The 27,174-nt window shown below is 43.4% G+C and overlaps 1 protein-coding gene across 13 annotated transcripts in view; it reads right to left on the bottom strand.

Annotated features, from left to right (window-relative positions):
* Window positions 1–786: 786 nt before the first annotated feature.
* Slc28a2 (solute carrier family 28 member 2) overlaps window positions 787–27,174 on the bottom strand; it is a 61,870-nt gene continuing 35,482 nt past the window's right edge. For 4 of the 13 annotated variants that reach the window (XM_087654140.1, XM_087654137.1, XM_087654138.1 and 1 more), the window contains 20 exons: window positions 25,490–25,596; window positions 22,936–23,218; window positions 22,044–22,289; window positions 21,396–21,492; window positions 21,211–21,302; window positions 13,685–13,776; window positions 12,704–12,887; window positions 10,537–10,678; window positions 9,409–9,522; window positions 8,947–9,024; window positions 8,737–8,817; window positions 8,237–8,317; window positions 6,196–6,321; window positions 5,984–6,114; window positions 5,414–5,582; window positions 5,050–5,247; window positions 4,409–4,490; window positions 2,992–3,090; window positions 2,707–2,818; window positions 787–1,535 (listed from right to left, as the gene is read on the bottom strand). In XM_087654140.1, coding sequence (XP_087510266.1) covers window positions 1,418–1,535; window positions 2,707–2,818; window positions 2,992–3,090; window positions 4,409–4,490; window positions 5,050–5,247; window positions 5,414–5,582; window positions 5,984–6,114; window positions 6,196–6,321; window positions 8,237–8,317; window positions 8,737–8,817; window positions 8,947–9,024; window positions 9,409–9,522; window positions 10,537–10,678; window positions 12,704–12,887; window positions 13,685–13,776; window positions 21,211–21,302; window positions 21,396–21,476 — 1,980 coding nt within the window. In that variant the 5' untranslated portion in view covers window positions 21,477–21,492; window positions 22,044–22,289; window positions 22,936–23,218; window positions 25,490–25,596 and the 3' untranslated portion in view covers window positions 787–1,417. 13 annotated transcript variants of the gene reach the window in all.

Genomic DNA, 27,174 nt, shown 5'->3' with positions numbered 1-27,174 from the left:
ATGGCCTCTAGCCTACTGATGATGACCCAATCATGCCAAGTGTTCTTGGACACCCAGTCTCTCTGTGACCTGTGGCTCTGAGTAACTCCATGGAAGCATTGCTGTCTATGGCACTGCCTCTGTCACCTGTACACCTGACAGCTCCTGGGTTCTTCAGCATGGCATCAGCACCAGACCATAAGTCCCGCAGAGTCTCTTTTGCATTTTTGTTTTTTATTTCTTCTGAATTTTGGAAATAAGGTCTCTCTATGTAGCCCAGGCTTTCCTGAAACTCACCACATAGACCAATCTGGCCTTAAACTCACAGAGATCCAAGGCATGTGTCACCCACATGTGACCGCTTACTGAGGAGCTGAATTCAAGAGAGGTGAGGGAGCTGGAGTGACTGTTGAGTAGCCCCGGTGAGAGCCCCTTATCCATTTCTGTTCAGAGAAATTCTCTCAGGGTCTAACTCAGCTTTTTACAGGGTGATTCATTTAGATGGTCCAAAACTATTTTACAAGGTTCTATCTAAACCTGAAGTGCAGGTGACTGGCACTAAATGAGAATGCCAAATCAAGGTAAGGGCCTTTTCAAGAATGGGCATTCCTTGGGATTTTACATGTTGGGTTACAAGATGGTCCCATGGTTAAGTGTGTACTGCTCCTGCAGCAGACAGGAGTGCAGTCTCCAGCCCCCATGTTGGGTGTCTCAGGACCAATGTAACTCCAGGTGCAGGTGGCCCCCACCTCAGGTTTCCTCTGATATCTGAATTCACATGCACAAACCCTCACAGAGACACACACATACATAAAAACACTTTATTACAGAAAGCTTTTTAGTAATGTATGAAAATGAAAAGAGTTTTTAAGTATACAACCTTTGGCAATAAAAAATATGTTATCATTAAGTATTCACAAGTGTTTCCCATATAACTTTAGAAATATATTCCCTCACCTCCATCCCTGCCCAAGGACATGGCCTCTACTCTATCACTTCTGTGAAAGACTTCAGGGTTCGGGCCAGGCTTGCCTTGGATCTGAGGCAATCCCCTTAGCTCTGAGCTTACAGGTAAGTGACCACAGGGGTGTACCACCAAGTTAAATCTAAGCATCTACTTGGATTTCCCCACTCTCCCCACTCTGGCCCTGGCCAGGGGTTGAATCTCCATCTTAGCACTTACCACACACATATTTCCCCCTTAGCTACATTCCCACCATACTTTGGCTCAAGAGGGTCTATAATGAATTTCACATCTACTATGTGGCATGCCAGTGGAAAGGTGGATGCTGGTTTTTATACAGAGCCACAGTGAGATCAGGACTTTCATTTTGTGGAGTTTAGTGCAGTTCTCAGAGAATAAGCCTAAGTACATGAACATGTATTTGGTAATATGAATCTGTTCTATAAGAACTGTCACGGAATGGCCCCACCAGCCTCAGGCACACACAGTGCTGGTATAGAGGTCACAGCATTTAGCAAGATTCCTGAGGCTGGACTCCTTGTCTTGCCAGGGGCCTGAGAAAGAAGGCATGTTGGTGCCATTCAGCAAAGTACTGAAACGATAAAACCAAACACACGGGTCAGACACAAGCAAGGCAGCGCAATATATCAAAAAGTTTTCCAAGTAGCAGAGAGCAAACCTACTCTGAGTAGATCTGTTGTCATAACCAGTGAAATGAGACCCAACCAAACGAAGTTTGCCCCTCTAGTTGATGTTAGTACAGAACCCTGACCATTGTCTCACCAGGCCCAGCTCCTAAACTCATCCAGTTAGAAATGTCATTTCCAAATAGTTGAGGAGGAAAAGGCCTTATAAATGATTCAGAATTCAATTTAATAAAAAAGATAGGCTGACTACCTAGGGCCACTTTCCTCTTGAGAAAGAAAAAATGTTTACACTTCATTGGTATTTCTCTTTTCAATTTTTTGATTTTCATTTCATTCAAACAAAAACAGAATTATGAAGCGCAAGGCCCTGGGTTCGGTCCCCAGCTCCGAAAAAAAAAAAAAAAAAAAGAACCAAAAAAAAAAAAAAAAAACAGAATTATGTCACTTTCCCCCACTTTTCCTCCTCCAGTCCCTCCCATTTACCATCTTCTATTCTTACATACATAGACAGACAGACAGACAGATCCAGCTGCTATTTTTTCCCAATTATATGTCCATGGGCAGGAGTGGGTGTGTGCATGTGAGTGGAGGTGCCTGCAGAGGACTTAAGCATGGGACCCCTCTGGAGCTGGAGTTCAGATGATTGGAAGCACCCAGTGTGCATTGGGAACTATGACTCAGGTCCTCCCCAACAGCAGCCTCCTAGTCCCTCTGCAAGAGTAGCATCTGAACTACTTGAGCCAGATGCCAGTTGACTTGTGAGTGGTTTTGTTTGGTGTTTTCGGCCCCTGAAAACATTTCTTTTGATTTCAAGATGCTAATGACTCTTAGATTATACCTTTAGAAAACCCACTGAGAACATACACATCAGAACCAGCAAACAGAAGAACAATCTATCCAGTTTATAAATTCCGCTTTAGCAGTAAAGGAAATTTGCGATTCGCTTACTTTTACTTGGTTTCTTAACCTGTTATAGAGCTAACATCTGTTGTGTCTCATGCACCCCATACAGCTTCCATGGCGCTGTACTCACAGCCTTGCTCTCCCAACATACAGAAGTCCCCTTCGTGTAAGAGGATATGCTAAGAAGGAGCAGTAACCCTGGTGCTCGCCTACCTCTGGAAGAGCTCTCTGCAGCACACATATGTCTCATAGGTTCTGTTGGTGAAATTTGTGTTTAAGAATGAGACACAGTCAGTTTCAGCGCCTCTGGGAACATAGAGGATTCCTGCATGGAGGAGATAAGAATGACTTCAAGGAGGAAGATTTGGCACATGGTCCCAAAGGTCTGTGCTGCTTGGTTGGATGTAGATTAGGTGTCTGTGGGATGGATGGTTAGTTAAATAAACCTTCTGAGAGAGATCCTGTGATCTCTGCCAGAGACCATGCTTGGCCACCTACCTGCCATACAGGCACTGATGAAGGAAACACAGGCACCTGTGAAGAGGGCCCTGACCACAAGCTTGCACAAGTCACTCTTCCGTTGGGGAACCATGGATGCTGTAGGAAACAATAGAAAGCAATTGATATCTTCCTCACACAGCAAGGAGGTGTAGCCCATGAGTCCCCAATAGAAGAATGCAAAAAAAAAAAAAAAAAGAAAAGCAGGTCCAATGAATAGTGTTCTTTGACAAACCGCCTAAGGCTGTTAACCTTCCTTAAGAGGTGTATACATAAGTTAGTCTTGATTTATAACTCAGACTTCTCCTGGATCAAGGATTGTATATCTGACCCTTACCTCAGTGGTTCTGGAACCCATTCAAGATAAATCTGAATCAAGCAGGGCTCTGAGCTCCTCAAGCAGGCACAGGTGCCTGTGTTGGCCAGTTGAGATCTACACTGTTAAGTCCAGATGGCATTATATTGACCATTTTGAGCCCAGCCCAGAGACACAGCTATCATGTGACAGACATACAGAAATGTGGGTGAGTATTTAACAGAGAGGAAAAAGATAACCCAAAAGGAAATTGTTTCACCTTCACACTGTTTAATCAGCTATCAGTGACATAAATTTAGTGAACCTACCCCAGAATATTATTGACATAAATGACATTTTAACATTTGTTTCATATTTAATTGCTTCTTAGACCCATTTCTAACTTGACTCTTCCAAGTGCTCAGCTCAGGATTTTGTTAGAAACTCAGACAGCACACACACATACACAGAGACACTCACATACAGAGACACACACAAATACACACAGAGACACTCACACACCACACACACACAGACACACAGACATGCAGACACACACACGCACACACACACACACACACACGGCCCTGCAGGACCACTCCCTCTCTCTTGGTATTCCTGCAACCATCACCCACAGTCAGCACCCTGAATACCTCTGCTTCAAGTACTAACTACTCCTCAGTACTCCGGGACTCTCAGCTTTACCCAACAAGATATGATACTCACTGACTCCACTTATCTGATTTGTCTCCTGTTTATATTTGGCATTTTTAAATTCCTGTACAAATATCGCTCCTATAAAGTTAAAAACTGTTGAGTAGGTTAATTTCAGAAAGTACCTTTGGCAGTTTAGCAGCAAGATAGAAATATAATTTTCATAACCTCTTTCTTAAAAGGAAGATAAAAATAAAGTGCATTTGTGCCTTGGAGAAAGGAGAAGAGGGAGATAAGACATCGATTATAAAGGATATACGGTAGTCAGACTGACTGCGATAGCTCTGAGTTATGTGTGGCCTGAGAGGTCCACTTCATTCCAGGTTCTCTAGCGAGCCTCAGCTTTGCAGTGAGCTAAGGCTGGATCTGCCTGGCATGTAGAGGACCTGGGGGAATTGAACAACTCACTCAAGCCTCCCAGTGTGATCCCTATGGAAGTAAGATTGGCAAATCCACAGAGAGAAAATGTTGCAATGATTTCAGCCTTCACCTGGGGGGGGAAACAAGTAGATAAATTTAGTCCTAGTAAATTCCAACCTAGGCTCAGAACCAGGTTGGAAGTTCCAGGGCACACCAAAACTTTCTTACAGTGCTCTAAGGAATCACAAATGGTGCTCAGAAAACAACCAGCCCCAGTTACAACCACTGTCATGATATGGTAATACTACACAACTCCTGACCCAACAGGATTCTTACTAAAGATACAGAGAAAATGACCTAGATGCAAAGGCAGAGGCAAGAAAGGTTGTTTCATAGACATTTGAATGTGCACATAAATGGAAGTAGGACATCCAGGAGAAGATATGTTCTTTGGACAGTCCCAATGTAAGGAACAGCAATCAGCTCATAGATCAAAGTTGGGTCAGAATGCAAAAGAGAAAGAACACAGACCTGAAGCAGAAGCTTGAGTACTGACACACATGCTTCTGCTTGTCTCGTGCTTAGGCTGGGACACTAAGAAACACCTTGGGCCCCCAATATTTGTGTGGCACATTGTGCCTTCCCTCAGATATGCTTCTCGCTCTGTTATTTGCTGGATTGTCACTTACAGAAATCCACTGTTTCTCGCCATTGATCCACTCTTCGACTCCAGAGAGACGTTTGTTCTTGTACTGAGACAGTTGTTGATAGGCCACAAATTCATTTATGAAGAATTTGACTCCCACTATCTCAGCCACCAATGGGCAGTCTGCCCACTGTACACCCATCATGAAAACCATTGGCCTTAGGACATAGGAGCAGATGACCTGAGGGAGAGAGAAAGAAGGGAAAGGAAGAGAAGACAACAAAGGTCAGGTGCCAGGAGTCACTCCAGACACTTAGGCTCCTCTCCTTTCTCCACCACCTTCTCTGCCTCAGGCTTTCAGCTTACTGAGGGTCAGGAAAACAAGCCCAACACATATAAGACTTTACCTGGAAAGTGAGTCCATGGATATCCACCATTTCCCCCAGCCAGGAAAGGGTAGAATTGATGAAGGCCAATACAGCCAGAAAGGCAATCAGGTTGGCTGCAACATTAGCAACAAGGCCTATGGCATCTGTGGCTCCGTTGCTCGCGGCTTCCAGAATATTCCTCTCTTCCCTGTGGTTATTGGGCATAGAGAAAGAATATGCTACCTACAGTAGTCTCAGCTCCTCAGAGAGGAGAAGCTCCATTGACCCTAAAGTGGAAGAAGTGGGCAGCCAGCCACTGTGAGGGGTGATGCGACTCCTTAGCAATTCTTTCTCTGAAGTGATTCAGATGCTCTTGCTATGAAAGTCTGATGCCTAGAACTTGGAATATTTTTATATAAGGCACTAATACAGGTGGGAAAGTTAAACCCAAACAAAACAAAAATTGAAAATGATTAGCTGGGAAGCCAAAATAGCAAAAGGGGACATGGGGTAACAGACCTTCTTCCTTCGGGGAAACTGGAAGTCTCTAGCACACTAGGCTTCTCTAGGTAGCACACATCACCATCTCCTGAATTGTCCCCTGCTCACCCTCGAGGCAGCTTCACTCCCTCCTTGCTCTTGAACTTGGACTCTTCTACTTCTGGATATACCAGTTTGGACAAGGCAAGTGCACAAGGGGCAGCCATCACTGAGGCAGAAATCAAGGATGATGCATCAATCTGTAAAGCCAGATGGGGATTAGCACCACTATAGGGCTCAACGTGGGTGCACCAAGTGCGATTCTGTTGACTGTGCCTCACCCCAAAGGATATGAAGGCTCCCAACACTGTGCCTGCTATAGTAGCAAAGCCTCCAGTCATCACTGCATGGATTTCAGAGAGGGTCATGTCTGCAAGGTAGGGACGGATGAGCAGAGGTGCCTCTGTCTAAAAACAAAGAGAAATAGTCACATACTGAGAGAATATTACTCCTCATGTCAAACTGCTTAGCCCAGGAAGGGAATGGGCCTATCAGATACATGCCCTTCCAGCTAGTGGATAAAGTCCTGCCCAATCATCTCCTTGCTGGCTTGTTTTCAAGTGTTCCTATATCATGTTATAGAATACTGTAGACAACTGGTGATCATTCACTTTATTTGCCATGCCTAAATCCATGCACCTAGCGAATAAATTATTGCATACACTCCACTTGTTGATCACACACTAGATGCCTATAAAGCATGTATTAAAGGAACTGAAAATAGCTTGTGTAAGCAAATGATTTATGAAATAATAAGAAAATACTGTCAAGCCAGCAAGAAAGTTCAGCCAGAAGACCCGAGAACCATATCTAGAACTCACATGGTAGATAGAAGGAAAGGAGAAACCAACATCCACAAGTTGTCCTCTAACCTCCACATGAGAACCATGGTACAAGAGTACTTACACACACACACACACACACACACACACACACACAAACACACAAACACACACAGTGAGAGTCATTAAATAAGCACAAAGCAATTTTTAATGAAACGTCTGTAATTATTTATTAATTAGGAAGATTCACGGAGGAAATAACCTAGCCTCAATCTATAAGGTCATTTATCCTTTAATAAGTGTCAGCAAAAGAATGTATTAGCTACTAAGAACATTCATGCAAGATGCCTAGAATATTAGAGTCTAGGTGGAAAAAAATCAACTGATTATACATAATGTTAGCAATATGTAAGATCATGATAAAAAGACATCCAGACCTAGTCTGAAAACAGATCAAAAGCAGATAAGCAGCCCAAGGTTTTGCGGAAGACCCCAATGTTAATTTCTTACTCATTTGAAAAATGATTATCCCTAATACTGATTTGACCAGTCGATAGCACAGATTTAACACTGGAATGGTTAATGTTCATTATCAACAATTAATAGAATCTCCTTAAAAATGACTCTAGGGATGCCTGTGAGGGGTTATCCTGATAGGTCAGCCTGTGTGAGCTCATTTTAATTAGGTGAATTGAAGTGGGAAGACCCACTCCCTAGACTTGGATCCTGGATGCTGGCACCAGCATCACTCTTCAGCTGCCTTAAACTCCTGTCACCAAGCTCTTCCCCACAGGATGGCTGTACTCTCAGACTGAGTAAAATAACTCCCTTCTCTCTTTATATTCCTTTTTCCATGGTACTTCATCACAGCAAAGGGGAAAGACACCCATTGAAAACAAACATTTCCTCTTCTACCACACAGGTAGATGAACTGAGAAAGATGCTGTGTGAAGAACAGCCCTGTTAGTCCTGAGAAAGACAAGCCATTGCCTCCCCAGAGACCTTGGAAAGCCACAGGAATTCACAGCAAGAAAGCAGAGCTAGCTCGGCCATCCTTCCTAGCTCCTGAGGGAATAAGTTTAGGCTAAGACATTCACCTATACCCTGTGTAAGAAGCTGCATCAGTGGCTAAGGACAACCTTCTAGATAGTGTGTCCGGACTGTGCATTAGTCATCAAGGGTCAAAGCAATGAACTCTCCGTGACCCTCTGAGGACTCTTTCATGAGGGATTTACTGTCCCACAGTCTTCATTTCTCTGCTTTTCACAAGAAAAATGAGGCCTTCAAGCTACGCGGTGACACATGCCTATATGCCCAGCACTTGGGAGTGGGGAGGCAAGAAGATCAGAAATTCAAGGTCAACCTCAACCACATAGTGACTCTGAGGTCAGCCTGGGCTACAAAACACCCTGTCTCAGAAAAACAGGAAGGAAGGAGGTGGGGAGAGAAGGGGAAGGGAAAATCATCTTTCTAAATTTGTTCTCTGCCAAGTTCTTGGTTCTCGAGAGATTAGAAAAACAGAAGGTTCCAGGGTACTTACCATTCCCACAAAGATGTTTCCTGCCACGGCCAGGGTCTCTGCAGCTGTGGTACCCATGGTGATTTGCAGGAACCAGGCAATCTAAAGAACTCAGACACATAAATCTTCCAACATTGCCAAGAGTCTTGAATAGTGTCCAGCAAAACCCCTCCCCACTATTCCATTGGGTGGTAAAGAAACTCAGGCTCGGAGAAAAAGTATGGCCCAGAGTAACAGAACAAGTTCTGAACATTAGCCAGACAGAACTCAAGCCTTGGGGTTTCTAGAACAAGCAAATTTAGCCCAGTATGAAAGAACTTTTTACCATGTTCTGCCTCTAGCCCATCTCAGGCCTGGGTAATCATTTGATACCAGGAGGCTTCAGAGAGATGGACTTTTCAAATTGGTTCTGTTTCTCCACATCCCACGTACGAACTTTCTCCCCCAACGTAAGTATGAATTCATTCATTCTCCTGACAGACTCAAGCTGAAGGTCCTTTCATGGAAACCAAATGCCTTACCTTCTGGATCACCCACTGCACAAGGCCCAGGTAGTAGAGAATAGACATCACACATCCGAAGAAAATAATGATTGGGAGAGACTGCAACAAGAATGGAGGCAGTGTGTGAGAGACTATAGTGAGTGTGCAGTGTGGGGCACACATCATCCCCAGCCCTCTGCCCCTGCCCTTTGCTGACATTGTCATGCCTGCCCACAAATTAGGTATTACCTGAAAAGCAAAAACACTTTGGACCAGTGTGTCACCAAAAACAAAACTGGATCCTTCTACAGTATATGCCAGGAAAATCTGAAGTGAAAAGAAAAGGGATGAAAGTTAGGAAAGGTGGGACACAGGAAGACGGGATATGACTCAGGTGTGACCACCTGTGAGCCATGTCCCAGAAATTGGTCATGAAATGACAGACTCAGCCAATCAATTTCTCTTCAGTTACATTCTCACCTCACCCCTTCTTCTTTCTCTCGTTACCCGATTCTGTGTACTGCCTGAACCTTATTACTCTCTACCTAACTGGATTCCATATTCTCACCGGAACCCCATTACTCTTTCTCTTTACCCGACCAGATTCTGCCACAGCATCATTAAGGCATAGTCCCAAAGCCTCCTGCTTCCTCAAATCCACATTCTCTGAGGTTCCCGGTGAAGAAAACTCTGACATCCAATTCCCTGTACCTGGATCTGATCTCCCAGCCATTGAAATGCATTAAATCCAGGTTCAGTTCTGATGACCAAAATCCCAAAGACGAACTGAAGGCCCAGGCCCCAAAACACTGTCCTCCAGCTCACCTGAGACCAAAAAGAAAATATTCCATGCATGAGTTACAGACTTTGTTCAGCCATTGCCTAATTCAACCATGTCCTGGGAGGGGTGCTAAGGGAGGGTGTGAACAGTCTGGGGTAATGTAGCTGTGCTGGCTAGTTTTATGTTAACTTGACACAAACTAAAGTCATCTAAGGGGAAGGAACCTCAGTTGAGAAATACCCCCATGAGATTGGGCTGGTGACAAGACTATAGGGCATTGATGGAGACCTAGTGACTGATGGTGGACGGCCCAGTCCATTGTGAGGGGTGCTGGTGGTCCTGGGTTCTATAAGAAAGCACCCTGAGCAAGCCAGGTTGAGCAAGGCAGTCAGCAGCCCCCTCCACTGCATCTACATCAGCTCCTGCCTCCAGGATCCCCGCCCTTATTGAGTTTCTGTTCTGACTTCCTTCGATGAAGAACAGTGATGGAAAAGTATGAGACAAGTAAAACCCCTTCCTCCCAAAGGCTCTCGGTCACGGAGTTCCACCACGAAAATAGAACAGGGAACAAGGAGACTGGTACAAAAAATATGGTGATATTGTGGAGATGCAAGTACATCTGTACTAATTTTTACATAAGTTACGTTATAGTAATGACACATGCATGCAAATAACTTCTGCAAACATCATTTCTGTACAATGACATCTGACTCTCTGCCATGCTGTTTTTTCTTCCTTCCTTCCTTCCTCTCTTTCTTTCTTCCTTCCTTTCTTTTTTTCTTTCTTTCTTCCTTCCTTCCTTCCTTTCTTTCTTTCCTTCTATTTGATTTTATATTTCTTTAATACTGACTTGATTTCATATATACCACAGTAAAAATTAACAGGCCAAAGGACTCTAAAAGCTTTCAAACTTTGACTAGGAATAAACCTGTCAGAAGAAGATTCCAGGAAATGTTGCTTAGCTCTGTCTTTGCCACGTATACCTGACATGGGCACTTTGTAATTTCGACGTAGCCCTTGCTTGTGTTTCTATGCCCAACCACGTACCCCAAACTCACCGCACTGTGGTGTTTGGAGCAGGCAAAGAGGATGAGGATGAACATGCAGATTCCCGCAAAGGAGATCAGCTGCTCTGGCCTTTGAGCTGTGTCCAGAGCCAGCCAGAGAATAAGGCCGACAACAGCGGCTCCCATGAACACCCTGGAGGAGGGATGACGAAGCTCTGTCACCGACTCAGGTAATGAGCAACAGAGAACTCCCTTAGTCAGAGGCTCAGTGAGAGAACACAAGGGCTCATTCACTACACAGAGATGAACCTTGAGAATCCTCTGGCAGCTCCCTATCTTCTGCTCCCCAATTTACATGAATAAGTGTCTAATCAGAGACTACAAACCACATAACGTCTCATTTCTCATACAGACATATCATTGAAATGTGATATGCAGACTCATCCATGAAGGTGCTTCCAGTGACCAATAAAATACTGAAAACAGAAGACAATATTGAGCTGGTCCCCTATGGACTGCTGCTCCTTTTTGACCACTCTAAATGTTGGAATCAAATACATCATCTATGGACTTACGGCCTTTACTACATAGACTAGAGGCTGTGGATGTAGCTTAGCAGAGCATTTGCCTAGAATATACAAGACCCTGGGTCTAATCCCTAGCCTACCAAAATGAATAAGGAGACAGTCATGGAGTGCAAACCTTAGGAAGCAGAGGCAGGAGGAATGTGATTGCAAGATTGGGGATTGGAGAACTGCCTGAGCAGCTGAGAACACTTATTCTTGTGGTGGACTCAGGTTCAATTTCAAGCACCAACATGGTGGCTCACCAACCACCTGTAACACAGGTCACAAGGGATCTGATCCGAGCTTCTGAACACACTAGGCACCAGCCATGTATGTGGCACACACACATACATGTAGACAAAACACTCATACACATAACATTGAAAATGAGTTCATCTATGCATGTGAGGAAGTTGTTCCTAGACTCTAAGAGTGTCTCTTGACCTGTGGGTCAAGACCCCTTTAGAGGTTTTATGTCAGATATCGTACATAACAGATATTTACATTATGATAACACTAATGTTATTACAATGCATAACTGCCAACATTACAACTAGATAGCAATGAGCCATTTTCTGGTTGGAGGGTCACCACAGCATGGGGAAATACACTAAAAGGTCACAGCATTAGGAAGGTTGAGAACCACTGCTCTAAGGGGCTGTAAAGATGAAATCACATAGAGGCGCTTGGGAGGACTAGAGGGAAAGGGGCTAACACAGGGCAGGGAGAGGCCACCTGGCTAATAGGTTGGTGTAAGTGCGAGCATCTGCTCTGACCACTCCACTGAGGAGAAGCATGGCTTTTCTCACTTCTGTCATGGCCGCTTGGGATTTCAGACTGAACTTCCTCCCTGATACGGAGTCCCATCTGCACCAGCAATGCTGACCCAAGTCTATGAGAAACTGGAGTGGGGCTCAAAGGCCTGTTGCTCTGTGCTCTCTGCACTTGCCTTGGTATAAGGTGAGAGCCTGCCCACTCAGGAGCTGTCAAAAGGGAACATACTAAAGAGATGGCTTTGATGCTCAGCCACCTCTTGTCCAAGTAGAGGCTTCCCTAGGATGGGCAAGGCCATGGGCTCAATCCCAGCACTCCGTGAACTAAGTACATGTGTAATTCTGGTACTAAAGAGGTGGAGGCAGGAGGATCAGCAGTCCAAAGACATCCTTTGCTACATCCTTGATATGTATATAAATCCTTTATATGTAGATAAAGAGTTCTGGGACCAGCATGGGCAAGAGACCTTGTTTCATGACAAAGAAAAGAAAAAGAAAGGGAGGTAAAAGGAGACAAGAAGAAGGCTTTGACGTCATCAGTGAGTTAATCCACGGACACGTTCACAGTTAAAAGGATTGTTAGGAGGTGGAGAAAGCTCTAGGAGCTGAGACCCAACTGGTGGAAGTCAATCACAGGGCAACCCTTGAAGGTTACACCTTGTGCTGATCTCTGCCCTACTGACACCATTGCCTCCTGGCCTCCATGATGTGAACAGCTTTACTTCACCTGCTCGATTCCCACCATAATATTCTGCTCTATCACCAGCCAACATTGATGGGGCTAAGAGACCACAGCTAAACCTCTAAACCAGGGAGCCAGAAGAGCCTTTGCGCTGTTCTTAGGGATTTAGTGAACAGCAACAAAGTTGGCACACTTACCTCTTAAGCCAAAGTCTCAGGCGGGTGTTTTTCAAGGGCTTCAAGCATCTTATTGACTTTTTAGCAAAGAATTTTTTCAGAAAGTGGCAAGCCAGGATGAAGATGACAAGGCAGGTGATGACAAACAAGGCCAGTGCCCTCCGGAAGTTCAGGATGCAAGCTGCCAGGAGGTAGGCAGCATACGCTGTGAAGAGAAGGCGAAGGGTGGGAGTCAGGAAGGCTGAGCTTCCACAGGGAAGGAGGCCATTCCTCTCTGCTCTGGGGAAGTCTCAACCCTTCCAGTTTAGCTGCTGCCCTCGCTCTTGCTCTCTCCCTTAGATGTGGTCCACAGCCACTGTCAGACTCTTTGGAAATCAGGCTTTTTATCTTCTTCTTCTTCTTTTTTACCCCAGCTGTGTCGAAATGACAATGATCAAACTTTGTCTTGAGTAAAGCCGTGTAGGGAGGCTGGCTCTAGGAGGGAAAGCCACATGAAGCTTCCTCTGTGCCCCCGGATTCACCCAGAAGAATAACTTATGATCTCAGCATCCCTGCTGCACCTAATCAAAGCTCCGCACTCCACTGACAGCATACCATAAGCAAGGTTTTCTGTCTCTCAAAAATAATATCTAGCACTGATTTTAAATACAACGCAGTAAATATGTTATGTATAAAGGCATCTTTCATAAATACTACAGACATGTGCTCTGAATCAAATCTAAGCACTAAAAACAAGGTGAACCAAAATTTTTTTTGTTAAAACTTTAAACCTGTCAAATAGTGTGCTTTTAAACTATAGCTTTTCTTTGGATTTTACTTATCCTCCTGGGTCTAAGACAATAAACTGTCTTCACCTACAGGCAGTTACGATCTGCACCTCACATAGCCTTTAAGTTAGTTTCTGAGTACTATTCATTTTCTCCCAGCAACAATCTTGACACAAGTTGACAACTGTAAAAATGCTCCTGTTTCCCCCCAATTCATGAATTCTCATGATCTCACCTAAACACAAGAGACCAAGCAGGATCTTTTTGAATAAACCAGCATGTCTTTGATAGAAACTTCTCGCCTTGGTGAAGGGCTGAAGAATCCTCCTGATGAGAAGCCAAAATTTATATGTGAGCATTACTTCATCCTGTGTGCAAGTCTTTGAACTTGATAGACCAGGCAAAGTTTATTCTTAGTTAATAATGAAAATTAATCAGATGCAGATGTTCAATAGTTCTCCAATAAGGTCCCCAAAGGTCAGCTCAAATTTTGTGCCTGTGCCTCAGGTCAGAAAGGCTGACTCATCGTACAGTAGCTACATCATTGGTGATTTACTACCACAGAAGTGGATGGTGGTCTGTTTTCCTAAGGACAGGCATTACTTGGCTTCCATATTCCGCCTGTTCTTCTTAGAGGCTATTCTATCACAGCACCCTAAAACCACACAAAGCTAGTACTTTGAGTAATTCTTCACACACTGGCAGGTAGGAGGGAAAACAGCACCAAGCTCAGTCTCTAGGTTGACAGGACTGAGAGAAGATGTTCAGCAAGAACTACTCAAGATTGCTTTGTGTAGTGTGTTTCATGTGTCTGGGCTCAAAGGACTCACAAATACTAACACCATTGACCCTCTAATGACCCTGGGGGTGGGTGCTGTTGCAATCTGAAAGCCAGGAAGCCAAGTAACTTTCCCAAGGTCACAGAGGTTGTCAGGAGAGCTCATCTCTGAGTAGCCTAGCTTCTTAAACTCTCCATCACCATCCCAGGAACACATTACCTGACCCCATCATCTGCCTTTGCCACTCTTAAGGAGTACACTGTAGCTATGTGTGCAAATAGATCCGAATCCCACACTCTTGGAAACTCCAAAGAAAGTGAGCCCAACTAGAAGTGACCTGTGTGAGACTGTGGTGCTAAGGTATTAGCTACAGATGGTACCAGCAGCTAAGTGGTCTGAGGTCTTGGACCACACAGTTTGGAGTCTATTGGTGCCCATCCCACCTATCTTGGGTTGAACCTGTTGTAACCATAGGTCCTACACCCTTCCTTCTTCAGTTCCACCTCTCTCCCCTTAACTTCTGCATGAAGTCGGACCCTGGGTTGCCTCAGCAGGGTGTACATTCTCAGATACAGGGAAGTAAAAGAGAGAGGGAAACTATCTGTATCACGCTTGGATTGTCTAAGCCCCTCACCTCAGGAGGATGTTTGGGATCTACAGGCCCCTGCCACCATCTGTGCTTAGTGGACAAGTAGGGAGTCAGAAAGTTTACAGTGTCGGCACTTGACAGCAGTGAAACTCTTATAACACTGGAGGAGGTTGTTCTTGCCAACTGAATATCATTCACAAAGCACTCATTTTGACACGTAAGTTCCAACTTTTAACTTGCTCCTACAGGTCCTCACTCCACCCTGCTTATGTCCTGAGAGTTCAATCAGTGAGGACATACCACTGAACTCCAAACCCTTTGGCTTATCTAGTGGGTTCCCCCCATGGGACCTCACAAGACATCACAATACAGAAAGTTCCCATCTAAGCAGGGAGGGATTCTGGTCTGAGCACACTACCAGGTTCTCTTGCACTACCTTCTGGTATAAGGTTAGATTGTGCGCCCTGATTCATGGAGCTAGGATCACAGGCAAGTGTAAGCCACTGGGTGTGGCTTCTAGGTACTGAGTGTGGGACGTCTGAAAGAGCAGTGCATGTACTTAATTAACCACTGAGCCAACTCCCCAGCCACTCTTTTTGTTTCTCTCTTAATTCTCTCTTTAGGTTAGTTTTGGGCTTTATTATATTATTTTCATATGCCTGTCATTATACTTTAATTGCACATAGTAGTCTCTTTATGAGTAAATTCTCTCTACTTTAAATATGCTACCTATCTCCTAATTCACAAGGTGAAGCTGACTTGAAACTATATCCAATTAAGTACCTATTGGGCAAAGTCACTGCAAAAAAGAAAGGAATATACATGAGCCTAAGAGTCATTAGAAAGCACAGGCTTAGGGTTTCACCTCTTCACCGAAAACCAGCATTTCCTGGGAAGGTCAACAAGTACTCAGAAATTACCAAAACGTTTGCAAAACTCATGAACAATGGAATCCTAGAATACCAGGTTAGAACGGAGTATTAAAAAGAAAATGATGATGGACTATACATCCAAAATAAAAAGAGGAAGAACTCAACCTTTTAAACTAATCAAGCAGTCATAGAAGCACATACACAAGTGTCCATGAGCTCTGTATCTTCCCTGGTCCAGCATCTTGCCAACAGTAGCAAGCCCTTTACCCTACATAATGGTACAGTTTGAGGCTTAGTATCTGTGCTATAGCTAGACATTGAATTGAGAGGTTTAGCTCTTAGGTGAGTGAACACTGAGACTTTGCCTCTACCTCCACGCATTTGTATGGAAGCTTCCGGTATTGACTAAAGACAACCTTCCTGCAGGCTTACTGGCTCCACCCACACGTGGTAGGTGGAAGTCAAATGGGCGAGCATGGTCAGAAGCTCTAGCTAAGCATGACTTTGGTGGTCACCACATCCAGCAGCAAACCAGCAGCAAAAGTGTCCATGAGTTCTCTTAGTCAAACTATCTGCCAGGTGTAGAAACTCTCCTAACTCAGGGACACAGAGCCCCGCATAACTGCTGGGATCTGGGGCTCTTCATTTAACTCTTAATTCGTTCAGGTCAAGCTGTGGAAAACGTGAGGCAGCTTTCAGACAATCCAGCATCTGTGAATGCAGACAGTGCAGCCTTGGCTGAGTCTTTATTACAGTGGCTTGAAGAAAGAAATAGAAGCAGGAACTGAAGAAGTCAATTCAGAATCAACTGACGGTGTGAGAAAACAGTGAGGATTGCCCAGCACAGGTGTCTAGAAACTTTCAAGAGGTCTAAGGTCTTATTTTATACCCAATTAAATATCAGTTGGACACACTACTATGAAGCAAGAGGGGATGTGCTCTGGAATTGTAAAAATAAGTCACAGGCAAGAGATTTTGTCCGTTGTCACCCAGCATCTGAAATACGAGTTTCCACAGCCAAAATTATGTACACAACTGTGTTGTGCTAAATATTATTTGGGGGGTTTCTACCCCACCTTAAATCATTTAGTTCCCAAATAAAAGAACCATCCCGGGGTTGGGGATTTAGCTCAGTGGTAGAGCATTTGCCTAGGAATCACAAGGCCCTGGGTTCGGTCCCCAGCTCCAGAAAAAAAAAAAAAAAAAAAAAAAAAAGAACCATCCCTTCATATTTGTAATAAGCCTTAAATCAATAGAGCTGGGCAGATAACAAACCTCTATGCTATTTTATCTACTTCCCTGTCAATGACCTCGAGATATCACTTGCCATGTTCTCCCTGGGCTGCTCCTACTCCAACTGCCTGGCTTTCATGGCCATATGCTCACAATACTCCTACCCCATGATACCTTCCTTCTTCCTCCTCCTTCTTCCTCCCCAAGAGGCCTCCATGAGAGGAGATGGACCTTCAGCATATGGCCAAGAGAAACAGCCAGTAACAAGATACATATGGTTGGGATATAACTTAAAATAACTCCAAAGCCTACCCAATCTAGGCTTATAGCTGGTATATAAAATACCTGGATTGTGTGTCTTTAACACGTGCTAGCTGGACTGATTAATTCTTTTTACACAACTGGTTCTGAACTTAAGAACTGAATGAATAGGGGGGCAAAGTTTAGAACAGAGGCAGAAGGAACACCCATTCAGAGCCTGCCCCACATGTGGCCCATACATATACAGCCACCAAACTAGATAAGATGGATGAAGCAAAGAAGTGCAGGCTGACAGGAACGGGATGTAGATCTCTCCTGAGAGACACAGCCAGAATACAGCAAATACATAGGCAATGCCATCATTAAACCACTGAACTGAGAATGGGACCCCCGTTGAAGGAATCTTAGAAAGGACTGAAAGAGCTTGAAGGGGCTTGAGACACCATATGAACAACAATGCCAACCAATCAGAGCTTCCAGGGACTAAGTCACTACCCAAAGACTATACATGGACTGACCCTGGACTCCAACTGCATATGTAGCAATGAATAGCCTAGTAAGAGCACCAGTGGAAGGGGAAGCCCTTGGTCCTGCCAAGACTGAACCCCAAATGAACGTGATTGTTAGGGAGAGGGCAGTAATGGGGGGAGGATGGGGAGGGGAAGACCTATAGAGAAGGGGAGGGAAGGGACTAGGGGGATGTTGGCCTGGGAATAACAATCAAAATGTAAATAAGAAACATTCAAGTCGGGTTGGGGATTTAACTCAGTGGTAGAGCGCTTGCCTAACAAGCGCAAGGCCCTGGGTTCGGTCCCCAGCTCTGAAAAAAAGAAAAAAGAAAAAAAAAACACTCAAGTTAATAAAGATAGAAGAAGAAAAAAAGAACCAAATGATATTGTTGCATAGGAAACAGAAATTTACAAAGCTGTCCAAAGGAGAATGTCAACTGAATCTCAAACACAAACAGAGGCTAATAACCAGTGGGTAAAGCCAAGAAAAACTGAGCCAGGGTAAAGTCTATCAGGGAAGGCCAGCATGTTTAAATCAGAGGTGATAGCTATAAGGAACTGGAGAAGCTGGAGATAACAAGTTCTAAAGGTTCTGAGTCCAAATTCAATGAGAAAAGACCTAAACCAATGAGACAAGACCTAAACCAGAACATAGTCACTACTGAGTCTTAGTAGATGTGTTGTCTGGTAGAGGACTTTCTGTCCCAAAATACCCATATCCTTGCTTGATACAGTCCTCACAGAAGATAGCAAATGTCTGATCTTTACCATGCTATGAAGAAGCAAGGCCAAAAGTCTTTAAAAAACAAAGTACTGGGCTAGAGAGATGGCTTAGTAGTTAAGAGCACTGACTGCTCTTCCACAGGTCCTGAGTTCAAATTCCAGCAACCACATGGTGTCTCACAACTATCTGTAATGAGATATGAGGCCCTCTTCTGATGTGTCTGAGACAACTACAGTGTACTCATATAATAAATAAATAAATCTTTAAAAAACAAAGTACCAAGCAAGCTAGGTGCACGCCCAGTTGAGCCTATAAGAGTTTTGAGGACAGCCTGGGTGACAGAATAAGAGTGCCTCAATAGATAGATAGATAGATAGATAGATAGATAGATAGATAGAGGATGGGTGGGTGGGTGGATGGATGGATGGATGGATGGATGGATAGATGGATAGATAGATAGATGTTGAGGTAAAACGGGTACCATCTGTTTCTGTAAAATTTAAAAAAAAAAATGCTTTCTTTTAATTCGCACTAGATCCAACACTGTAGTGCCCCATGACATCTGTTTGATATTTTCATCTCAGTCAGCAAAGCATCTCACCCGCCGATGGCTACTCTCTGAGCCTGGCAACAATCTCTCTACACAGCTAGTTCCCAAGGCAGGTTGCCACCATGCAAGATATATACATCTCAATTCTGTAGCAGCCCAGTGTCTACAGCCACCACACACTCTCTTGAATTAAATTAAATCACCACATAAAGGAACACACAACACAATAATCTCTGATCCAATTCATAAGATATAATTGCTCACTTAAATAAGATATCATTTGCTCATCTAGACATACAAAGCCCTGTACACATCCATCCCTTAAGAATAATCATAACAACCTGTAGATGTGTAGAGAGAAATCTTAACATCTGCTGCCATGTTCTCTCGGCTGCTTCTCCACCACTCCACTCTCCTCCTCCTCCCAAAAACTTTTCTCCTGCCCATCCTTCCTTCTCAATGACAGGTCTGGTTCTATCTTGTACTTGGCATCACCTGCATAATGACATCATCCTACAGATAGATGATAGATAGATAGATAGATAGACAGACAGATGATAGATTGATATATATAGATAGATACATAGATAGATAGATAGATAGATAGATAGATAGATAGATAGATGATAGATAGATAATAGATAGATAGATAGATAGATAGATAGATAGATAGATAGATGATAGATAGATAGATAGATAGATAGATAGATAGAACATAGATACAAAGACACATAGATAGATAGATGGATGAATAGATAGATACATAGATACATAGATAGATAGATACATAGATACATAGATAGATAGATACATAGATACATAGATAAGTGCATAGATAGATAGATACATACATACATCAATATATACATAGATATACACAAAAATACATGGACACATAAATACTAGATACATAGATACATAGACATAGATATACAGATATATAGATACAAAAATAAGTAGATGAATAGGCAGACATGAAGAACCTATACAGTGAGTTTTCCAACCTACCCTCATCTTCTTCCTCCAGAACTCCTCTCTCTTCAAGTTGCATTTGTTCTGACAAACAGTGGAGATTTCCAAGGGAAGATGTTCTATCTCATGACTATGCTCCATGCACATCTCAGGCTGGGCCCTTGTGTTTATTTCTTTTGCAAGGAAAATTATAGGTGCTATTTGAATAACCAAGGAACAAACTAATGAGGGTATAAGTCCTGCACCTACCACAATGGATGACAGGTAAGTCGTGCTCAGAAGGAAAGGAGAGTAAGCCTGAGTGGGAAGTCTGAAGCACTACTAGAATTTAAAGAGTTCAAGCGCTGGAGGACCATCACTCCTGCTGTGTGTAATGGTGGAGGTCTCAGAGCAGCACATTAGTGTGCCAATTGGTAACCATCCTTGGTAGGTGAGCAAAAATATCTATAACATTCTTGTCTAAATTATGCTTAAAGAGGAAAAATAACTTGGGGGAATGAAAGAGCATCTTACGATACTTCCCAGATTATTCTCACACTCAATAAGAACAGAACTCATCTTCCTGTATCTGCCTTCAAGGTCCAGAGAAGACAGGTGTGTACAGCATGAACTTCCACTCATGTATTTAACAGCAAGAATATAATCCCAGCCCTCAGGAGTTTGAGGCAAGAGAATATCTGTAAATCCAAGGACACCCTAGCTTATACAGTGGATACCAAGTCAGCAGTAACTACATAGTAACACTCTATCACAAAGCAAACAGAAGAAAGAAAAAGAAGAGAGGGAAAAAAGAGCCAAAACCAAACAAGCAAACCAAAACAAACAAACCAGGACATTCCTGGGCAGAGTTCTGCTATGGCTCCAAGAAAACTTCCATGGAATTTACATTATTGACTGTTAAACTGCTAACCAAAGGATGAAATGTTGTAATTACAAAAATGTACAAAGTCGACTGTTCATCTAGATAATTATACATAGTAGTGCTCAGTAAATGTTAGCCATATACTGTCATTACCACTGCTGTTGCTATTCTTTTCTGAATGTCATCCTGGCAGGCACTGATGGGCTTGTCTATGTCAAGGCCTTACACTAAGTTAATTCTATAAAATATACACACGTTCACATGGTAACATGCAGTGACCCTGGTCCTGCCTGTGAGTTAAGCAATCTGAGAATGAGTCGCTTCAATCTGTTCCCAGTCACCTTTTTTCCCTGCCCTCCCATCCCCCAGGGTTTTGTTGCTTACTCAGTTGAACTCTAGAACACCCTTACCTCCAGAGAGAGGAATGCCCCAAGCCATCCTTCAGGCTATGTCCCTGTGTCACTTCCTCCAGTGTTTTGCCTTGCTCAAGGTTTCCGACTTCCTAGAAGCACAGGTAAAGGTGAGATCAGCCATGCAGCCAGGTGATCAAGAGCCTTGGAAAGCAGCCACACAGCAGCCCACCATACTGAAATACCATGAGCTCCAGGCCTGGGTTCTCCATGCCATTCTCCGATGTGTCCTGGGAAGCAGACTTTCTTCCCTCTGACTTCGCCATCTCCTGTTATCCTCTGCTGAAAAACAAACTCAAGCCTAAGGCTGGCCCATTTGTCACTCAGTCATGTGGGGCAAAGGAGACATTTTAAGGCCAGGTCCTCTCAGAAAACAAACCAAACCTCTCTAAGGAGTCTGATGCTTTCATTAAAAATAAGAACTGGAAAGATTGTGAACAGATTAATATAATAAAAAAAAAAGGTAGAATTTGATTTCTTGCTGTGAATGATTTTGGAAAAAGAGGTATTTCGGCAGGCAAGAAGTAAAGAACAGGGAGGAACTGGAAGGAATCCATGGGCCTCCCAGGGCCCCAAGACCTGGGTTGAAATATAACCCATTTAGTCCCTCAAATCAAGGGTCATACAGCAATGTTCTTTATCTTTTTCCTAAGCAGGCCCCACTGAGCTATGCTGAAAGGAACGAGAGAGAAGAGAATACCTGAGGAAGCCCTGGGTGCCCAGTATTGCTAGGGGGGAAACGGGAAAGATCAACAGACTGCTTTAGGAAGGGTTCTCTAAGGAACAGAACTGATAGAGTGTGTATGAAGAGAGGGCTTCCAAGAATGACTTACAATGTGCTGGGTGGGTCCGCACAGCCCAGTCAGATAATGGCTGGAACCTGGCAGCTGCTCAGGTTACAAAGCCAGATGCCTCAGACTTCCAAATCTGGCGCCTTGAAGACTCCGGGAGAGCTGCTGATCTTCAGAACACACTGGATCCTGGAGAAACTGGAGTCTGATGTCAGTGGGGATGGACAGCTGCAGCAGGGATTAATACTCTCACAAGCAGGAAGTGGAGGTTTCCCTTCAGCAAGACTTCTGGGCAAGGAACAGAACAGTTTCCCAACTAGACTTCCTTTTATGTAGGTGGTTACCATTGAAAAGTGCCACCCACTCTAGGGGAGGGGCTTCTTGAAAACGTGTTTCTTAGTTGAGCTTAACATATACTTATCTCATTACCAGTGAAAATACACCATTTTTCCCAAAGAATAACTGACAAACTCCCTGGAGGAATGCAGTCCTTAGTGTCTTAAAGCTGAATTGAGACAATATAAATTTAAGAACATTTAATTACTGATATCATCTCAGTCATTACATTACTAGCTAGAGGATCAGAAAAAAATGAAAACACAGATATTTGCTTAACATATGCATCTCTTTACTCAAGCATATTCTGAACAAAATTGGGACAGGAACACTCATGGCAATAATAATCCTCATTTCTATAACAAATCTTGTAGCCTTAGCTGGAGTTATAATTATCTTCTACACCCGTTCCCTAGCCCCTCCACCCTCTGCTTCTTGGTCCTCAGGCACTCTTGGTCCTTTACCTGGAAAAGTGATCGATGCTTTCACTCTTGAAGGGTCTTGGTTAAGTATCATCCTACCTGGGTTGAGTTGTTGTAGTTTCCCATTGGCTTTAATCACAATGCAGATCCCTTGCGTTTGATATGCTCTTGCTTACCTCTACTGTGGGAAAAAGTCCAGTTTCCATTTGGTCTGGGTCAACCACCCCTCCTAACTCTATTGTTGCTTCCAGAGTGGCTACAGAGTAGTCTTAGCTTCCAGATCAGGGAATGTCTCCTGTGCCTCCTGGCCGAAGCAACCCCACTTCTGGAATCAAGACTTCTAGGCCAACATAGCATAAACGTGTGGGAACACAAAACACAAGTTTGGCTACTGGCTCACTGCAGATGCTGATGAGGTACCATTTCCATTTCCACATCTCCATGCTGGACCTGCAAAGCCTGAGTAATGGAAGAAACCATATATTGCACACTGATTGGAGCATATCACACCTTCTGGAGAACCTCGGCATTCGAGACTGCTGCCAGCTGGCTGCCTATATAACTGCAACTGTTCAAGGTGGAACTGAAGATTAGTTCTTATTAGCATATATCAACTACATACAAAGGATGGAGTTCATTTTAGTATTCTCATACGTGTACATAATGTACTTTGATCCTATTCAGCCCCATTATCCTATTCTGTCTCCTCCACTCCCACTAATACTCCTTCTCTTCCAAACTAGCCACTCCTCTGCTTCCACGTCTCAATTTTATTATAACAACCCAGTGGATTTCATTAGGGTTTCTTGACAGGGCCATGAGCACCTTGTCAATGGCTATACCTGAAAAAGAGGTGTCTCCTTCCCCTATCAACCACCAACTGATATGGATGACTCCTCAGGAAGGGGTGGGACTCCACAAATCTCTCTCCTTCCGTAAACAAATATGGACAGTACAGGACTAATGGTGTGTATGTCTTACATAAGTACTCATAGCTGTAGTGAGTCCAGGAGTACAGCACTTATATCATGCTCAGAAGTCACCACCACAACAGCATTGACAACTCCTTTCCTCCAACTCATAGATTCATCCCGCCCTCTTTCTGTGGTACTCAGAAGTCTTATATGTGACTAAACAGATGTCTCATTTATTATCAGTGGTCATTTGCTCTGAGTACTTTGACCAGTTGTATTTCTTCAGACAAAACTGACAACTGCAGGAAGAAATTTTACCGACCTAAGCAGATAACTAGTACCCTATGAACACAAACAGTTATATTACAGTGTAACTTAATGGGAACATCATGTCCATTTAGCAAAGCAACAGCAGTACTTCCCCATTGGGAAACATAACCTCCCTAACCACAGGCTTTTTGACTGTGAATTCCTTCCGGCGGTGGACATGAAACCTAACCAGATAGCAGTTGGGTATCCCCTACCACTGATGTACTAGTGGGCTTATCTTATCTAGCCTGTCAGTACTATTCACACAGGGTCCACAGCTAAGTAAGGGTGTTGGGAACAATTCTCTCCAACAGCCTATGTAACACCTTCTGGCTTTTGGAGTGATCACCAGCAAGGAAGAGATTTCCAGCCAAGTTGTAGCTTGATTTTCTATGTCTTGTGGTCAAGAAATGGGGCATCTTCAGCAACCTGATTTTACTACCTAGTCCTGGTGAGCAAACAATAGCAGATGCCTGTCTTGCCCCCCCCCCTTCCATGAGACTCCCTGATCAGCAATCCATAGGGAGGTGTCATCCCTGACACAGGCTTTTAGTTAGCATCCATGACTCAGGGTTATTTAACAGCTTTTGTTACCTACACAAGGAACCTCTATTTAAACTATTACTCTTATTTTTGTTCCCCTATCAAGACTCATGTTTTGTTTTTTGTTTTTTGTTTTTTGTGATGTTTTCATGTGTCCTTAGTTTGGGTTGACTCCTCTCCTCTGTGTCTCGGTCACACCTCCTCATACCTCTTCACTCCCAGCATTCTCCTTTCCATTTGCATATAACAGGCATTCTACTTCCACTAAAGATTCCGTTTCCCCCTTTAGCACTCGATTCCTTCTAGTTTCCTGGGATCTACACAGTTATTTTCACATAAATGTACATATCTAAAGGTTAGAAGACAGGATCCACCTTGAAAGAGACCTGAGTTTCTGTTACCTCAGTAGTTTCTCCTCCTATTCATTTTACGGCACAGTAACTGTGTCTTTAAAAAGCTGTTCTACAAACGAAACTCAAAACGGATGATCAAAATGTGAATGCTTCACTCCTTCTTTAAATGAGGAAAAAGAATACCCTTGGCAGGGAAGGGAGAGGCAAAGATTAAAACAGAGACTGAAGGAACACCCATTCAGAGCCTGCCCCACATGTGGCAATGGGGGAGGGTTGGGAGGGAAACACCCATAAGGAAGGGGAGGGGGATGTCTGCCCGGAAACCGGGAAAGGGAATAACACTCGAAATGTATATAAGAAATACTCAAGTTAATAAAAAAAAAAAAAAAAAAAAAAAAAAAGCTGTTCTAACATTTACTCAAGTCAGCTGCTTCAAGATGATGGAGAACATGGCGGTTTGAGTGAGAAATGTTCCTCATAGGCTTGTGCATTTGAACAGTGGTCAACAGTTGGTAGCACTATTTGAGGAGACTATAGAATGTTTAGGTACAACCTTACTGAAGGAAGGACATCTCAAGGCGTGGTGTTTCAGGGCTTACAGGCTCACCCACCTTCCTGTTTCTCTCTGCTCCCTGTGTGTGACTGAGATGTCAGCTCTGGTTCCCTGCTCCTGCTGCCATACCCGTCTGATGTCATGCTCCTTTATGGATGTAGCTGTCTGGAAATATAAGTAAAAATAAACTTTCTTTAAGTTACTTTTGGTCATGGTGTTTTATCACAGCAATATAAGTATTACTAATACCACCATCATCATACTTCTTTATTTATAGAGGAAGTGAATTCTTTGGTCAGAAACAATATGTGGAATACTATAGAAGCACTTATTAATCCAAAAATGGTACTTTATCTGAATCATTGCCTTCAGAAAAGGAAAATCCATGGCCAGAAGAAGTATCTCTTCTGGTAAGAACAAATCACTGATATTTTTACTATAGAAGTAAACTGATGCAGTCCACCTGTCACCTAGTTTCGGGCTGGTCATGCTGCAGAATGGTGTGACATCAGGAACACAGCGTTCATCTCTGTTGTGGCCAGATTTAACACTGAGCAGAAACTGTACCAGGTCAGTCTTGGTGAAAAGGAGTACATGTTGCTAAACCCATGTATACCATCCATCTGTGCCACCATTACAATTTGTATATGTGTCCCATGAGACAATAATGAGGAAGGAATAAGAGGTGAATTAGCACTCACAGAACAGTCAACCTAAACTTGGTTATTAAAATCCTCTGCTGATGTTAGGTTTGGTGATCTATTATGTGAGATACAAATACCTTCATATTTGGGGTAGTCTGTCCATATACTCCTTACCTAAATCTGTTTCACTCCAATTTTCCAGTCATATGTCCAAGTCTCTAACTATTCACTCAAATCATTACCTACAGCAGTATATAAACATCAGTATACTCATCTGATCATTTTTATAACTAGGAAAGTGCATGATCATGACCACGTGTGCTCTTCAAAATTATGCCCACTGTGAAGAGTTCCCTTTCCCAGTGTCTTTCATGTCTACTGCAGAATGGGACAGTGATGCTACAGGTGCCCACTTCTGGGTGGACTCTGCACAGCAGTAAGAACCATCCGTAAAGCAGGCGCTAGTCTTCTGATTCTCAGTCAATCAGTCATAAAACACATCTAGCAAGGCCTAAGGTGCGTACTTGGAGACAAAGGCATACTGTTACTAGTACACAGGATTAGTCAACTTCTTCATGTAACTTCACTGTGCCCTGTGTACCTACTTAGGTCCAATCATACATATAGTGCATAGCTGCTGTGGATGTCCAATGAGGCAGTTTGGTGGATCAGGCAGCACACAGCCTATGACTGACAGTCCATGTCACATGATAATTTTGCAGATCATTGTCAAGTGCTCATTTTCCACTAAATAAGGCATAATAGCAGATCAAAAGCTGCTTTTCAAAGGGAGAATGGCTATCAGCAGATGCCACGGACCAGCCTTGCCTTAGAGAGGGGTCACAAGGACTGGGTGTTTGAGAGCAGGAAAAGAAATGACTTGAAGCCAGTGAAGGGCACAAGCAGACAGTTGTCTTCTGTTCGAGACACCTCTCTAGACTGCTCATCTAGATAGTTTAGCTCTTACAAACCAAAGCCCAGTCTTTTATTTATATATCAATTCAATATTACCTTTTGATTATCCCATGAACCATCATTTTATGACCTTAGCCACTTGATTTTAGAAAAAGACAGAAAATATATATTTTTAACCTAGCAA

This window comes from Rattus norvegicus, chromosome 3, assembly GCF_021556685.1.
Source record: "Rattus norvegicus strain SHRSP/BbbUtx chromosome 3, alternate assembly SHRSP_T2T, whole genome shotgun sequence".
In the NCBI taxonomy this organism is placed as follows: Eukaryota; Metazoa; Chordata; class Mammalia; order Rodentia; family Muridae; genus Rattus; species Rattus norvegicus.
This window is presented reverse-complemented; position numbering and strand designations above follow the sequence as displayed.